The sequence below is a fragment of the Sinocyclocheilus rhinocerous genome, unplaced genomic scaffold, assembly GCF_001515625.1.
Source record: "Sinocyclocheilus rhinocerous isolate Xijiao unplaced genomic scaffold, SAMN03320098_v1.1 scaffold226, whole genome shotgun sequence".
Classification (NCBI taxonomy): Eukaryota; Metazoa; Chordata; class Actinopteri; order Cypriniformes; family Cyprinidae; genus Sinocyclocheilus; species Sinocyclocheilus rhinocerous.
The window spans coordinates 86,173-102,815 of NW_015631726.1; the positions used below are offsets into that span (position 1 = coordinate 86,173).

Consider the following 16,643-nt stretch of genomic DNA (forward strand, 5'->3'; position numbering starts at 1 on the left):
TATATATAAATTGCATATCTGCACCAAACACTTGCATTGTTGTTGTCATGTTTGTGTTTTAGTTTTTCCACTTGTAATACAAACCTCTGAATGTCCTTGTAATATTTCCATTAACTTATGATGGATGACTTGATGTTGTTAGCCTACATTTATTGTTGGTACAGATGGAATTTTCATATACTACTGTAATTGGATGTACATGAAAGAATGACAGGATACATGTCCAAAAAAAAAAAAAAAGCTATTGATATGATAAATAGTCAAGAAACCATGGTAGTGTCACAGTAAAATTCCTATGTTTTGTGTTTTAAACTTATATATTATGTGGAATAATAGCTTAAAAGGACAGTACATCTGAAAATAAAAAATGGTCATCATTTGCTCACCTTAATGGACCCCTGATAAAAAAAGGGAGCAAGCCGAAGGAAGAGAGATTTGCTCATCGTAATGATGTTCCAAACTCAAATTACTTTTTTTTTTTTCTGTGAAAAAGATGTTAGGGACTGACAGCCTCAGTCACCATTCACTTTTATTGCATTTTTTCCCATACAGTGTAAGTAAATGGTAACTGAGTCTGTCATTCTGTCATTCTGTCACCTTCTTTTGTGTTCTACCTAAGCAAGAAAGTCATATTGGTGGGTAAATGTCGAGAAAATTTTCATTTTGGGGTGAACTCTCCCTTTACTCTACACAGGCTGATTATACAATTAAAAGGATCATTAAAACCAAATCCTGAATGTGCTAAAGATTAATGGATGTCAGTTTGATCTATTGGTCTTTAATTAGGCTGCTAAATAATGCATGTTCTCATTGATTTCCCTGTAAAGAACGCATGACCTGACCCAGTTTGTAAGCATCAGTGCTTCCTATGCAGCCGATGGCCATAAAATTTATGTTTCTTGCACAACAAACTACTATATATTTTAACCGCATGATCTACTCAGAAGTGGTTCAGTGTAGGACTGCATTGCGGCCAGCCATACTGAAGGGCAGTTTCGCCTGCTCAACACATTGCATTGATGTCTATGTGGCTCTGCAGAGTTCAGCTTCCTTGTGGTGATGCGCTTTGACATCTATCTCAATAGACCCTCCTTATCTGTCAAGCTTTTAGTCGCGTAACACCCAGGATAGGTCAAATATCCTTATGTCTGCTGTATTTAGCTGTAGGTTTCATACTGACGTACAAAACAGCGATGATTAATGCAAGTGATTAATCGTTGAAATGCTTTTGCCAGTTCATTTGACTCTGACAGTAAGTCCTATAGCTAACAGACCCCATTGAGACCCCTCTGACAGTGTTGTGGTAGGATACGTGGGTGTATGTGTTTGTATGAATGTGTCCCTGTTCTGCCGGTAGAAGAGGAATAGATTAATAGCTTGTTCTTTTGCCGCAGGTGAACAGAGGCACCTACTCACGGCGCAGTCGACTTAAGAGATCTGACGGTAGTACGACATCGACCAGCTTCATCCTCCGCCAGGTGAGAGAGGATGATGTAGATTATGGAAATATAATGTCTCCATTTAAATAGTTTGTGATATGACTCTCTGAAGCACTCTCACACTTGCTTTTGTTTTGCAATGAATTGAACTCTTTTGTTTGAGTCTTCGTTTTAAAGGGGTCATATGATGCGATTTCAATTTTTCCTTTCTCTTTGGAGTGTTACAAGCTCTTGGTGCATAAAGAAGATCTGTAAAGTTGCAAAGACTAAAGTCTCAAATCCAAAGAGATATTCTTTATAAAAGTTAAGAGTCAGCCACGCCTACCTAAAACGGCTCGTTCTAACACACCCCACATGTCTACGTCACGATGTGAGAAGATTTGCATAACGCCGCCCAAACGTTCACGCAAAGAAAGAAGGCGTAACTTTAATACTTGCTGTTGCCGCCATTGCCATGTTGTGGAGTCGCTGTGTGTTTTGTTGTGAAAGCGAAACTACAAAATAATGTTCTTTTTAGCAACATCATTTGACCCCTTTAAGGGTAGCTCACTCTGCGTAGGACATTTTGAAGAGTTTTGAACAGTGAGTAATATTCTCAGTGGATAATTGAGTATCCACTTTCCATGTGCCTAATGTGCAAAACTGGGTTACGTAATACTTTTTATAGAAGCCAACGAGTTCGCATTTTCCATAATACACATATTTCTTTCAAATCTGCCAATGATGACAACATGCTCCCACTTGGAGGGTTGTTACTCAGTTTAAATGACTCGTTAGAATTTTTGCATAATAATTAATGTTCAAAATGTGTCATATTTTGAATCAGATTATATGTAGTACTGTAGTTGAATTCAGCGCCTTAATGCCAAATCATAGTCCTATGCTATGTAACCCTGTTTCCGCCACTGAATTAAAAAAAATAATAATAATAATTCCGACTTTTTATCTCACAATGTGGACTTTGTTTTTTGCAGTTCTGACTCTTTTTCTCTATAAGCTCAAAATTGCTTAAAAAAAAAAAAAATCAGAATTCTAACTTTTTCTCTTACCATTCCTGAGTTTGCATATCACAATTCTGTAATTGAGTTTTTGTCTCACAATTCTGACTTTTTTCTCACAAAATGCAAGTTTATATCTCATAATTCGGTCTTCTCAGAATTGTGAGTTAACATCAGTTCTTTTTTCAGAATTGCAAGGGAAAAAAGTCAGAATTGTGAGAAAAAAAATCTGAATTGTGCATTATAAACTCATAACTGCAAGGAAAAAAGTCAGAATTGTGAGATAAAAAGTCGCAATTTCCTTTTTTGTCATGGCGGAAACAAGCTAGTATAATATGCTACAATCCTTTGGAAATATACTTTGTACACGTTGTACAGTTCTCTCTCTCTCATATATATATATTCTGTGTGATTTTCAAAGAATTATACTCTTGTGCAGCTTTTTGAACAGGTCATTTGGTTTCCAAGCAACAGACGAATCCTCGCTGTCATCAGATGAATATAAATTGCTCATGGCTACCTTTCCAACTGAACTTGTTTGACATTTAGCTGAATAGAACTGGCATGGATCTTCATAACATCTCAAAAAAATATATTTTGAGATTTGGAGTTTTGAAATCAAGCCTGTACATATTCTTTCAGCACATGCCATATAAAATCATAGAGTCCATTTTCCTAATGGAAATATGGAAATATGATGTAATCCCTGTCGTCAGATGCATCTAGATATATGAGTTTGCAGAGAAGAAGAAAGTATCCCAGGGGAAACCAATGACCTTGCAATGTGGCATTTTCTAGCTGTCCCTGAATCTACCCTTGTTCACATGTTTGAGGACGGTACAGTTTTCCCTGCAGAGTTTGTGCAGCTGTAAGGCAAAAGCTTTGTGTATTAAATCATAATTTGGACAGGAAAAAGCCTTCATTCCTATACTGTCACCAAACAGCATTTACTGTAATCCTTTTTTATATTTCACTGTAAAAACAGTGATGTTACAAGCACTATGAGATGGCATTTTGGTGACTATTTTTTTTATTTTAGATTTGTTATATTAAGAAGAAGCAAATAAAAAAATCTAAATAAATATAATGATTCACATGGCTAATGCCTCTTTCCAGATGAATTATTACTTTATTAAGTGAAAATGTATATGCATTTTATAACTTTAATGATATTTTACCATACAATATACGTATTGTTTTGTTACATTTGTTTTTATTGGTATATTGGTATATTCATCAGTCACCTTATGCACGCAGCTCATGCTACAGCCTATCTGCAAATGATTCTAGAATCTAGGTCCCCAAAGATCCTTGGGAATTCAGCTTTTTGACTGACTTCCAGGACACTCTATTTCTGGCCATAGAGGTGGTTTCACAGCCAACTAAGACCCTTCATTGAGGACACCCTACATTATAAAGTTTGCATATGTATATATTTTTAGATGTGATCATAATAACTAGGTTCCGGTTGGATTCTTCCCTAAGCCTCCCAATCATTTATGAGAACCTCAGATTTAGATGGTAGACTTTTTGTACAGTTTGCGTTTTTATGGTTTGAGGTTAATGCATACTCCCATATCCTCTGGAAAATTAATCTATGCATCTCCAGATGTATGTGCAAGATTATTACAGAGCATTGGGTGTCGCTGAGAGGAAACGTCTTGCTTCTGTAGAGATCTGCTCAAATGAGGCTAGAAAATCCAGGGGTGGTAAAAACCTGCTGAGATCAAGGTTAAAGACAAGACTGCAGGCAATCATATAAAAACTTGCTTAAACTTGCCTTGAATTTATAGCTGAAACAATCCTATTCTGATGTAGAGAGACTTAAAATGATTTATTAGCCCAAGCTGTTGGAAGTTGTTGCTGTTTTTATAGCTATCCATAATAACGCATTTAAAATTCCTGATCATTGGGAGCTTGTATAAATTATTAATCTCGCTGGTGTAGGTCACATGGCTAAACTCTTTAGTAATTCATTTATTTCTTTGCTTCCCTGCTGTGTTTATTGACCATAGGCCCCAAAAAAGCTCAAGAGCAGTGGGCAAGATTAGCATGACTGTTGATTTGATGATCAGATGTTGACATATCAGATTTTAGAGATTTTCCTCACTTAATTAAATAGTGGAATCAGGAAACAAGACGCATAATAAACAATCACAAAAAGCAAGTGGGCTCTTTGTAGAATTATTACAGCCATTCAAATGACAGTTAAAAAGGAAACAAAAATTATTACAGGGTTAGGCTATTAAGATGCATTTAGTAACAGGAATGTGTTTTGTTTTATCTGCTCTTTCACTCTGATAGCTGATCCACAGTAACTCAAAGATGTTTGTTAATTAAATATGAAAATATCAGTTGTGATCTGAAGGAGTAGGCTATTTCATTTAACTAACAAGTATGCATTGTTAAATCATTTAAGTATGCATGTACATTTTACGAATCATAATCTATAATAGTACGATTTTTTTATTGGTAGATGTAAATATTTCATATCGTGAACAGTATTCATTCTCTCAACATATATATTTATTTTAAATAATAGATTACATTTTGCATTATTATTTCATCATATGCTTCTCGGTGGATCCAGTTGAAACACAGAAACGTATAGATTGCTCTTGTTCTCTTTTGATGTCTATGGACTCTTCATGAGTTTATTTGATTAAGAGTAGATTAAAGAGGTGAGCGTGCTTTAGTAATTTTTTACTCAGAATAATTTGTTCCAGTAGAAAAGCAGGCATGTAGACGTGCTTTGTGAACTACAGGGGGCGATGTGTGCCAGAGTTTTATACTCGAGAGAGCAGTGGTTAATTAACAGCAACACCCTCAGTTCATTTCCATGTAATTACTTGAAAAGACCTGATTGGTCGTGGTTTTCTTATTATTTCAGTAGCTGGAGTGAAATCAAGGGAAATATGAACCAATAACAGAATTAGAAATGCAACACAACCTTAAAAATTGCATGTTTAATGATACATAAATCTCTATGGAAATATGTCTCATATTGGGCTAATTTTATTTTGTTTGTCCAGGGATATCATGTATTTTATTGGAGCAATGATGATTGAATTTTGAACAGTAATATTTAAAAGATGCACAGGTTCAGGTTTAGGGGGAAAAAAGAGCTGTACATTTGTTATGTCTGGTTATAGCTGCAATTTATATGCTCTTATTAGTGACCCCCAAGATGGGGTTGATGTTTTATAGCTTCTCCACATTCATGGGAATGTAATTACACAAAGCAGAGGTATTGATAGGCCTACACCCAGTAAAGAACAGTCTGGTTCAATACTGTCATGTCAAGCTCTCAATTTATGTTTCATCATTCATATCTGCCATAAACTGGTGGTTACAGAGATTTAGGGACCTGGGACATTTATAAGGATGGGTTGTTGTTTGCTTTTTTGTGTTATGCCATTGTGGTATACAGTATATATATTTGCATTGCATAATACTGATAAATTGTTTAGATCTTTTTACTTCTAAATTTTTCAAAAGTAAATAATGCTGAAAAATGTTACTGCTTTGTAAAGATTCACTTTATCATTGTAGTTTTTCTATTTTAAATTTCAGGAACAGCATTAATGCTTCTCAATTTAGCTTTTTAACTCAAATAGGCCTTAGGCCTACATTAGAAAATGGTTTGTAGTTTAGCTCCATTTATCATTTGCTCTAGAACATGAATAATTAAATACAATGAAATAATGAAAAATGATCAGTTAGTTGATGTTTACACTTGTTGTGTTTCATATACCAATTGTGAAGGTTTGCGTTTGGCAGTATGGTTTTATCTCAAATGTTGTCAGTAGTTTAAGACAGCAAGCACTTTCATACAGATTAAACACATAATAATAATATCAATTTACTTTTACATATTGAGCAGACGCCTTTATCTAAAGCGACTTAGACTGCATTCAAGGTACATGTTTTATCAGTTCTACCTTTCCCTGGAAATTGAACCCATGACCTTGGCGTTGCTAGTGTCATGCTCTACTGTTTGAGTTTTTTATTTTACTATAATAGTGAGTAATAATAATAATAATTTATTTACAGTGTAATTAATATATATATTTAAGTATTATATAATTAATTTGCTTTTTCTTGAAAAAATGTAAATTCACTCTAGTAAATGAATTAAATTAAAAAAGCATTTTTTAAAAGCCATGCGAGCTGTTGCCAGTTTAATTTTGCAAACGCCTCATTTTTACTGTGTATGTGAACTAATGCATGAATTGTGAAATGAATAGTGGAGTATATGTGAACATGGATGAAAGAAAGAGATGAAGAAAAAAGAGGTGAGATCCAAGATGGTCAAAAATAGAAATGGTGAGAAAAAATTGCAGAAAACACTGGTCAAGGAGTGGAATGCTGTCAGCACCCTGCAGACCCCTTCTCCTCCTCCTATAACAGTCAACAGAAGAGAGCACTTGTCCTTTCTTACTGGAGCTCCTCTCAGCCAATCAGAAGATGGCCTCGCTGCTTTGTCATCAGCTTCTGCTTGAGGAAGGCTCTGTTTTCCTGCTCTGTTTGTGGAAGCTTGATAAAATGCCAGGTCTCTGCAGCCTCTGGGGAGAGCCCCACTTCTCTATGATGTGATCGATCACGCTTCATCCTCATTAATACAATACGCTGGCTCCAGGAGCGAAAGGGGCTGGACTGCCGTCTGCTTGACATTCCTCTTTCGGTGGGAAAGGGGATTGTAAGAGCACTGTTAGACGTACTCTCGCTGGAGCTTCCTTATCCCACATTTGCATTTGATCGTTAAGGTGATCCCGTGGGAATATCAGACCTCCATGTACGACAATTTGTACCTGCATGGATTTGAAGACTCAGAGGCGGTGAGTAAGGGTCTATGTGTGCATCTTCACACTCTTTTCAATGAATGCATGCTCACACAGATGCTCTGAGGATGGCTGGAGGAATTCAGCTTGTGGATGGAGCTACTGGTCCCAGTGAGTGTTTTGGGGGAGGGGAGAGGATCCGTATGTGTGTGTGCATGTGTATAGGTTTTGTTTCACTGTCACCTCCACTCTTTCTCCAAACCTCGCTCTGCCTGTCAGATGCATCGTGGGAGAAGCAGTCGGGGGAGAGCATCAGTCAGCTGTTGTGGTAGCCTGTTATTCCATATCATTGAGCTGTCGCTAATAATGCCACACTGCTTACTGGTTTAGTTCCTCTTAGCTTGCATGCATTGTTGTTTTTGTTGGATTTTCAGTGTGGCACAGCTACTCTCAAAAGGAACGCTTGCTTAAAGTGCCACTTTATTTCTGCTTGTAATGGAGGGCTAATTTAATTAGCATCATTTGATCAGATATAAACGAGTCCCATGGAAGTAGCAATAATGTTCAGCATTGATGTCTGTACTGGTTACAGCCACGCGAAGGCCAGTCTCCTAATTCAGCCAGTCACAAGTTTCAACACTTGTGCAGCCTTATTTTTTAACATGAATCACAAACTATCCACATTCCACTCAAGTGTTACCATTGGCAAAAGTCAGAGCTGGAAAACGAATTGATATGATCTTATCAATTTTTGGCCGTATGGCTTTGCTTAACACAAAAAAATATTTTGAAGAATGCTGAGAACCAAACAACACTGGAGCCCATTTAATTTCACTAAGACAAATCTCAAAATATATTTTATGTTCCTCAGAAGATCCACCCAAAATTGAACATTTTGTCATCATTTACGCACCGTTGTGTTGTTCCGAACCCATATGAATTTCTTTCTTTTGCCGAACACGAGAGATTATATTTTAAAGATTGCTGGGAATCAAATGACATTGAAGACCAGTGACTTCCACTGAGTTTTTGGAAGAACATGAACAGGAAAAACTCATTTTCGGGTGAACATCTCTCTCCCGCTTTTGCACTTTTCATAATAGGAAGTTGGCAGTTCAGATTTGTGAGTTGGTCTGAATGAAGGATTCCTTTTATTTTTTATGTATGTTGGTGTTATTAGTTAGACCTAAGAAGGTTTGAGAAAAGGAAGTCTTTTTTTTTTTTTGATAAACCTCGATAATAAATCGTAACTGTGTGGATTTAAGACACCTCTTGTGTTATGTCCATACATTTGTTTTAGGGGTGCACCGATGTATCGACCGCCGATATTTATCGGCCGATTTTTCCTCAATTTACAGCCATCGGCATATCGGCTATATAAGGAAAAAGGCCGATATAACAAACCGATGGTTTATTAATGAACTGCGTTGCTGTCTGCACTTTAATGCTAATCAAATAACAAAAGACAAAAGATCGCACACTATTCTTGACTAAATAACTTTTGTAACTTTCATAAGTGTAGCGGACCGCATCTGAATGATGACCAAAACTTTACTGATGGTTTATTACGTTTATTGCGTCCTTTTTCACTCCAACAAAATCACCATAAGAGCTAAACAAAACATAGCACGAGAAGTGCACATTAAACTCTCTCTCTCAGTTGCATTATCATCAACATACAGCGAATTACACAAAACACTCATTACAACTAACAGTAAACAAATATATACAGATCGGGGATTTCGGGGGGTAAAAGGTAGTAAAGGAGATCTCATACATATTTAAACTTACAAAAAATATTAAAAATGTATACAAAAACAAATTAGAAGATTAATCATAAAATATCTATTAATTAAAATCTATTTTGATGCCAACATTTCAAATAAGAGAGGAACTGACAAATATCGGTATCGGAATTGGCCAATAAGTGTTTGTTAAAATCGGTATCGGTATCGGCCCCAAAAAATCCTATCGGTGCATCCCTAATTTGTTTGTTTGTTTGTTTTTCACCGTTATGACATTTGTTATAATTGAATGCTTGATTTAGCCTCGGTGAGAAACATAAAATATTATATGAATAATATGTATGAGTTACTTTTAGTGAACAGAAAGGTTCAATTTTTTATTTAAAATATATTCATTATGTCACATTTTGTGACACTTAAATTATGATTTTTTTTTGTGACAAATATGTTGTACATTTACTGTTTACTGTAGGTGTGTCACCTTTAAACAAGTCACTGACTGTTAACAGCCTCACAAAACAAGTGATCAGAAAATCTGAATTTGTCCTACCATCATATATGTTAACATAACATCCCATTTACAACCTAAATACCAAAGGCATTCTGTTGGGCTTTTATTGATCAGTGGCTCTTGGAAGGAAATCATCATGATTTATCTCCGTTCACCTAACTGATAAAGCACTCTAGCTTAGTTAAAGGACAAGTTCACAAGTTCGTTTTTATTAAAAGCCCATCTTGCCAGCGGTGAATTACCCATTTTAGCTCTGTCAATTAGGCAGCAGGTGTTCACACCATATACCAGTGGGGATTCAATCAGGAGGGTCCAATGAATTTTGTCTGCTTTCCATAAGTAATAAATTATTTAGAAGTCCAAAATCCTCAGACAAGATTATCTATCTGTCTGTCTATCTATCTATCTATCTATCTATCTATCTATCTGTCTGTCTATCTGTCTGTCTATCTGTCTAGCAGAGTATCTGTTCTCTACTGTGAAATGCTGAGAGGCTGTTTAATTTGTGTGGAGGACAATTTAATACCCTGCAGCAAGTATTTTCTCTGGAATTATGTGGTGCAGAAATATCATGGAAATTATGTCGTAAGAATGAAATAATGACAAAGTAGCTCAGATCTGGTGGCCTCTGATGATCTTAATATAGCCTTGTGGTCTAATTGTGTCTGCCTCTATTTTCTCCTCTTCCTTTACAGCTTATGAATATTAAAGGTAATGGAGGGTTCAAGCGTGTACTATTCGTTGCGTGTAATTGTTTCGTGTATCCTGTTTTTTATATTTATGACACTGATGGTGTTCCATATTGTCAGTCTAACTGTGCAAACTAGATCTGCACTGTTATATTTAGAATTGCTTTCTAATAAAAGCAACTGCATATGTTTCAAACTACCAGTTCAAACATTATCTCATACTGCATTTAAAGTGGAAGTTATTGCTTTCAGAATAGTTTTAAGGTAAATGTTTAGAGAAAAATGGATGATAGTGACTGTTCTTTTAAACTATTTTTTTTCAGTGAATTGTTAACTAAATTGGACAGAATTAGAGCAGTTAAAGCAATAGTTCATCCCAAAATGAAAATTAATTTGCTAACCCTCATGTTGTTCCAAACCTGTATGACTTTTATTTAGAATTTTTTTTCTTTTTTTCCGATCTTCATTTGTTTTACACAGAAGTAAGAATTGCATATATTGCTATGACATGAGTAAATAATGAGCGAGTTTTCATTTTTGGGGTAAACTGTAATAACTCCCTCAATATCTAACCAATCTCAAAATGAGTTTAAAATCTGGCTCTATAAATCTAGAACTAGTAATGTCTGCTTCACGAACGAATTCACGAACATGCTGTTTTCAAGGGAACAGTTCAAGGACTTAATTCCAATTTTGGGTTGCAACTGATTTAAAGATCAGTTATTAGATAGTAGAAGTACTGTACCTTTCATGGCTTACTATGTGACACAAAGCTTTCATCATCCTCTCTTTTTATGGTTAAGTATTTGCTTTCATCAGATGTGGCCCTAAATGGTAGTGATCTCATGCTGTGTTGTGGAGAGATTTATCTGTAATTACCCACTGCTCTTGCCTGCATTGGTCCTCAGCCCTCGTGATTCATCTGCATATCTGCTCACTGGAGGATGCTTTTTCACTGACCGATTTATCTGCTTTTGTTTTCAAAGAAATACAGGGCAAGGATCTAGTGGACTTTGAGTGCCCCAAATGCTCTCAGACTCACTGGCATCACAGAAAAATGTTCACGGCGTACAATCTCTGAAGATAAGCAGAACGTGTGGCTTGACAAACCCAAGCCCACACACTTGACGTGGTTAGATAATAGTGTACGCACTGAGGTAGAGTACATGGAAGCTGCATGTGGTTCAGCCATTGTGTGTGTGGGTTTACTTGTCTATACTGTCATTTGGGGACAAGTTGTCCCCAGACATTAACTTAAATTGTCCTGAAAAAAAGGAAATTCTTTAGTAAATCCTTAAAAGGATTCTTAAACACAGTAACTAAAAGTCTAATATCTAAAAATATATTCTAATTAGTGCTGTCAAACGATTAATCGCATCCAAAATAAAAGTTTTAGTTTACATAATATATGTGTGTGTACTGAGTACCAAATCAGTCAAAATGGATTTGCAATCTGTTCAGAGGTTTGGAATTGCAATCTGTTCAACCTGTCTGCAGCCAGACAGGACAAGATCAGAGACGGTATAAGGAAGAGGAGGCAGACCACTCAGAAGAAATAAACGCCTTATGGTGGATGCAGGAATTTTCTTTTTTTTTTTTGAGTAAAAAGAAATCGCCTTTTGTGAGAGTCTAATTTAGCTGCTGCATTCTTAAATGTATATATATTTTATATATTTCAAATAAATGTTTTTCATTTTGAACTTTCTATTTATCAAAGAATCCTGAAAAAAATCTATCACCGTTTCCGCAAAAATAGTAAGCAGCACAACTGTTTTCAACATTAATAAGAAGCACCAAATCAGTCTATTAGAAGGATTTTCATGGATAATGTGACACTGAAGAATGCTAAAAATTCAGCTTTGCCATCAATTTTGAAAATATATTAAAATAGATTTTTTTTTATTAAATTGTAATAATATTTAAATTGTATAACATGATTTTACAGTACTTTAAATCACATTAATGCAGCCTTGTTGAGCATAAGAGACTTCTTTAAAAAAACATTTGTTAAAAATCTTATGAACCCCAAACGTTTGAAAGGTGCATAAGCATGACTTATTTGAGATATATTATTGAAATGCAATTTTAACAAACAATATTAAAGATTTTGTTTTTTTATCATGTCAAAGCAACCAAATCCATAGTGACCATCATTTTTTTATTTTATTGAGCCTTGTTGACTCATTGTTTCTGATTCTGTGTGTACTGTATTTATAATGTATATATAAAGACACACACATACAGCATATATTTAGAAAATATTTACGTGTTTGCATGTATATATTTATAGTCATATAAATTATATCATATATAAATGTATTTAATAGATAAACAACATATTTTCTTAAATATATACATGCATGTGTGTGTATTTATATATACATAATAAACATACACAGTACACACATATTATGTAAACAAAAACCTTTATTTTGGATAAGATTAATCGCGATTAATTGTTTGACAGCACTAATTCTAATATATACTGAACATGTATAAAAATATTTGTATTGTATGTGTGTGTGTGTGTGTGTGTATGTGTGTGTGTGTGTGTGCATATACAGCAAGGAGTCATAACATGAAAAATGTTCTTTTTGTGTTTTGTTATAATAACTGTTTGTTTGTGTTTTGTTATAAAAAGAGTACTATGTAAACATTAGCTTTCAGAACTCAAAACTCTCCACAGTCCGAAGAGACAATCTATTAAACCAAGATGCAAAATGGTGGTGGGATTTTCTCAGGGAAAAAAATTTTATATATAAAATGGCTGCTTTGACTAAATCTAACTGGGAAAATATTAATAGTTTTTTTTAATGAAATACGTCAACATTTTTTTTTCTTTTGATTTGCGGTCTGTTTTTTGCATACCAATCATGGCTCCTTCTGAAGTTGGAAGCACTGGTTAATAGATTTTGCTGTGTGGTAATAAATAAACATCAGCTGGGTCATTTATAAAACTGTCTTGCTGCTAAGTAGGTTGTGATAGCCGAGGCACAGAAATAATTTCCATGAGCATTCATGCTAAACCAAGTGCTTGAGTAAGAAATTCTAATGTGTCTCCGGACATTCTCATATTAAGGTGTTTTTCATCTCCCCAAGCAAATGTTTCCGAAAAATCCTGTTTGAAAGAGATAGATTCATTTCATTCTGATGTATCAAGTTTGAGATCAGTATACATTTTCGGCTTTATTTGCCTATATTTATTGTAATGGGAAGTATAAATTTAATTTTGCTAAGTTGATCTACAGTCTTCATCTGTCTGAATGAGTATACAAAGTCTTTTGGAGCACATGCAGTCCAAGGCAAAATGTAGTCTGCATAACTTTAACTTCTGTTAGTTGATCTTGCTAAAAATCAGACAGGTACCAAAAAAAAAATGTTTACTTTTAAATGAACTAATTTAATTCGAATACCTCAGTTGCTTGCAATTTGTAAAAATTTACCTGATAGTCCAAGTCGTTTCTGAGAAGCTCTCTTATGGGATTGACTTGGACAGTGCAGAAGATGAATTATGCCTTCAGGGACTGTATTTAAATGTATTTATGACCCTCTTATCAATGTGTCATGCCAAACATTGCGTGGCCAAAGGTAATTTTAATGATCAACAACTGATTTAAAATTAAATGATTTTTGTAAAAAAAATATAATATTTTAATATTTTAAAAAATGACTCATTTATACATGACTATATGTAAAAAGATGATAACTGTTTAACAATTAAACCATTCATTGCTTGAAAATTAAATATTTGACCTCAGGTTGAAGTGTGCTGGCAGCCTGAGAAAGAGGAACTGTGCTATCATCTGCTGAGGAAATGTTCCCGTCCTGCACCCTGCCATCTCTCTCCATCCAACCATCGGTATCGCTGAGTCGGCAGCATAGAGGAAGCAAACCAGCTGGCCATGGGGTGTAATGTTTTCTAAAGTGAAGTGATTGCCTGACTGCAGATTCTGTAAACGCCCAAAACCATTTGGATACCAGCATGGTATCCAAATGGGACCCAGAACCGTTTGGATACCAACATTCTTCTAAGTATTTACTTCTGTGTTCCACAAAAGAAACAAAGTCATACAGGTTTAGAACGACATGAGGGGGAGTAAATAGTGACACGATTTTCCTTTAAAAGACTTTTTGCAATATGAACTGCATGTTTAGGCCTGTATAATAAGTTGCAATGTATTTGCAATTAGCATTGTTTTTATTTAGATCAGACCTCGTGATCCACCATCTGCGATCCACTGAACTTGATAATACAGCAACACATGCAAATGTTACAGTGTTTGTTGACTCGTAAAAGTCATTGTGCATCAGCTCAGTTTGAAGATTCAAACTGTTTGTGTTGCAGTATTAAACCGAATACTTTGATGGTCCAGTGGTCCTAATGTGTGCTGGAGAATGAGAACATGGAAAGAGTTGCTGCGAGGATGAATCACAGGGGCTTTGATATCATCAAGAGCAGATGCAGCTCCTGACACTTGACTCGCCTCAGTGCACATCGCCTTATGTAACATTGGTCACATGACTATCCTGGCCATGGAGGTCCATGATCTAGTGTGATGGCCAGTAGTGAGGGCATTGTGCTGGCCAGGGTCGTGAGCCTAAAAAACTGAAGCATCTAGTCATGTCTAGTCATTAAGTGAACAGAGATGGAGATCTAGAGATGCTGATGATCCACCAGGTAGACCAGAACCAATTCTGAGCTGGTCTAAGTTGATCTTTTTAGCAGGGTTGCCAGCCTCCATTCACAGTGGTTGCTTCATCCTGAGTCGCCAAGTTACTTAAGACAAAAGAATGACACATCTTGTGCACTTTTCATCCACTTCCTTCATTTCCCACAGTACTAGAAACATCTGTCTTGGCAAAAGTGAGTAACTGTGAACTTGCGGAAGTGATGATGTCATACAGTTAGACATAATGGATGTCTCAATGTACCTTTGAGAAGATACCAGGAATAGAATCAGATTCTCTTTGATGAGGCATCACTACTGGGATGCGTGTGTGTTGGCATCTGAGATTCATCAAACTGCCGAATCTCTTGTCTTTGTTCTTTCTTCAGCCCTTTATCTTTGTTTGGGTCCCTTGTTGAAGGTTTTTTTAATTTTTGCCAATGTAACATATGGATAATGTGACACTGAAGAATGCAAAAAATTCAGCTTTGCCATCAATTTTTTAAATATATTAAAATAGAATTTTAATGTAACAGATTGCCTTTTTAAGAATCATCAAGCATCTTTAACATACACTTCTTAAAGTTCTGAGTTTTGTGTGCTTAAGTGCATATTCTCTGTGCTAGCAGCACAAAATGGATTTGCAATCTGTTCAGAGGTTTGGAATTGCAGTCTGTTCAACCTGTCTGCAGCCAGACAGGACAAGATCAGAGACGGTATAAGGAAGAGGAGGCAGACCACTCAGAAGAAATAATGAAATTATGGTGGATGCAGGCATTTTCTTTTTTTTTTAGTAAAAAGAAATCGCCTTTTGTGAGAGTTTAATTTGGCTGCTGCATTCTTAAATGTATATATATATATATATATATATATATAAATCAAATTAATGCAGCCTTGTTTAGGATAAGAGACTTATTTTTAAAAAATTCTTAAAAATCTTATGAACCCCAAACTTTTGAAAGGTGCATAAGCTTGACTTATTTGAGATATATTAAATGCAATTTTAACAAACAATATGAAAGATTTTGGTTTTTTATCATGTCAAAGCAACCAAGTCCCTAGTGACCATCATTTTCTTATTTTATTGAGCCTTGTTGACTCATTGTTTCTGATTCTGTCCTAGTTGCTCTTGAATGTACTATAGTTCTGTGTCTGTCAGATACTTGTACGGTGCTCTGTTTGTCCATCTTCTATCTTTTTTTGCTTTCGATTAGGTTTAATGCAGTACAATCTCTCTGCAGATAGGTGGTTGAGGAATAGTGTGTATTTTACAGCTCTTGTGATGGTAACAACATCAGACTGCTTTAGCCAACCCCAGCACAGAAAAAATAGACATGGGCATCATCTGTCAAATTGCATAACGGGATACATTGATGATATTTTTCCTGACAGCTGGAACACCTTTTTTGTAATATGTTGTAATATAATATGGCACATTAAATGATACCACCTTCATTATTATAGTAATTTATAAGGGATTTAAAGGGGTCCTATTATGCTTTTTCACTTTTTCAACTTTAGTTAGTCTGTAATGTTGCTATTTGAGCATAAATAAGATCTGCAAAGTTACAAAGCTGAAAGTCCAATTCAAAAGGAGATATTTTATTTAACAGAAATCACTTCAATTCTTGTTACCAATTTCAATATTAAAAATAAATAAATAAAAAATACTAGCCTAAGTAAAAACAAGCTTATTGACACAAATTTTAACAGCAGCTAAATTGGGCTGCTTTAGAGAGATAGCTCACCCAAAAATTAAAGGTCTGTTGTTGTTCTAAACCTGTATGAGTTTCCTTCTGCTGTTGAATGTAAA

General features: G+C 35.3%; 1 protein-coding gene across 2 annotated transcripts in view; it reads left to right on the forward strand.

The window, feature by feature from the left end:
* The window catches only part of LOC107741900 (voltage-dependent L-type calcium channel subunit beta-4), a 30,058-nt gene that overhangs the window by 1,931 nt on the left and 11,484 nt on the right, over positions 1 to 16,643 (forward strand). Inside the window, exon 2 of one of the 2 annotated variants that reach the window (XM_016554695.1) lies at positions 1,395 to 1,478. In XM_016554695.1, coding sequence (XP_016410181.1) covers positions 1,395 to 1,478 — 84 coding nt within the window. Of the gene's footprint in view, positions 1 to 1,394; positions 1,479 to 7,003; positions 7,276 to 16,643 lie in introns of those variants that run through there. The other variant, XM_016554696.1, reaches the window with a different exon arrangement.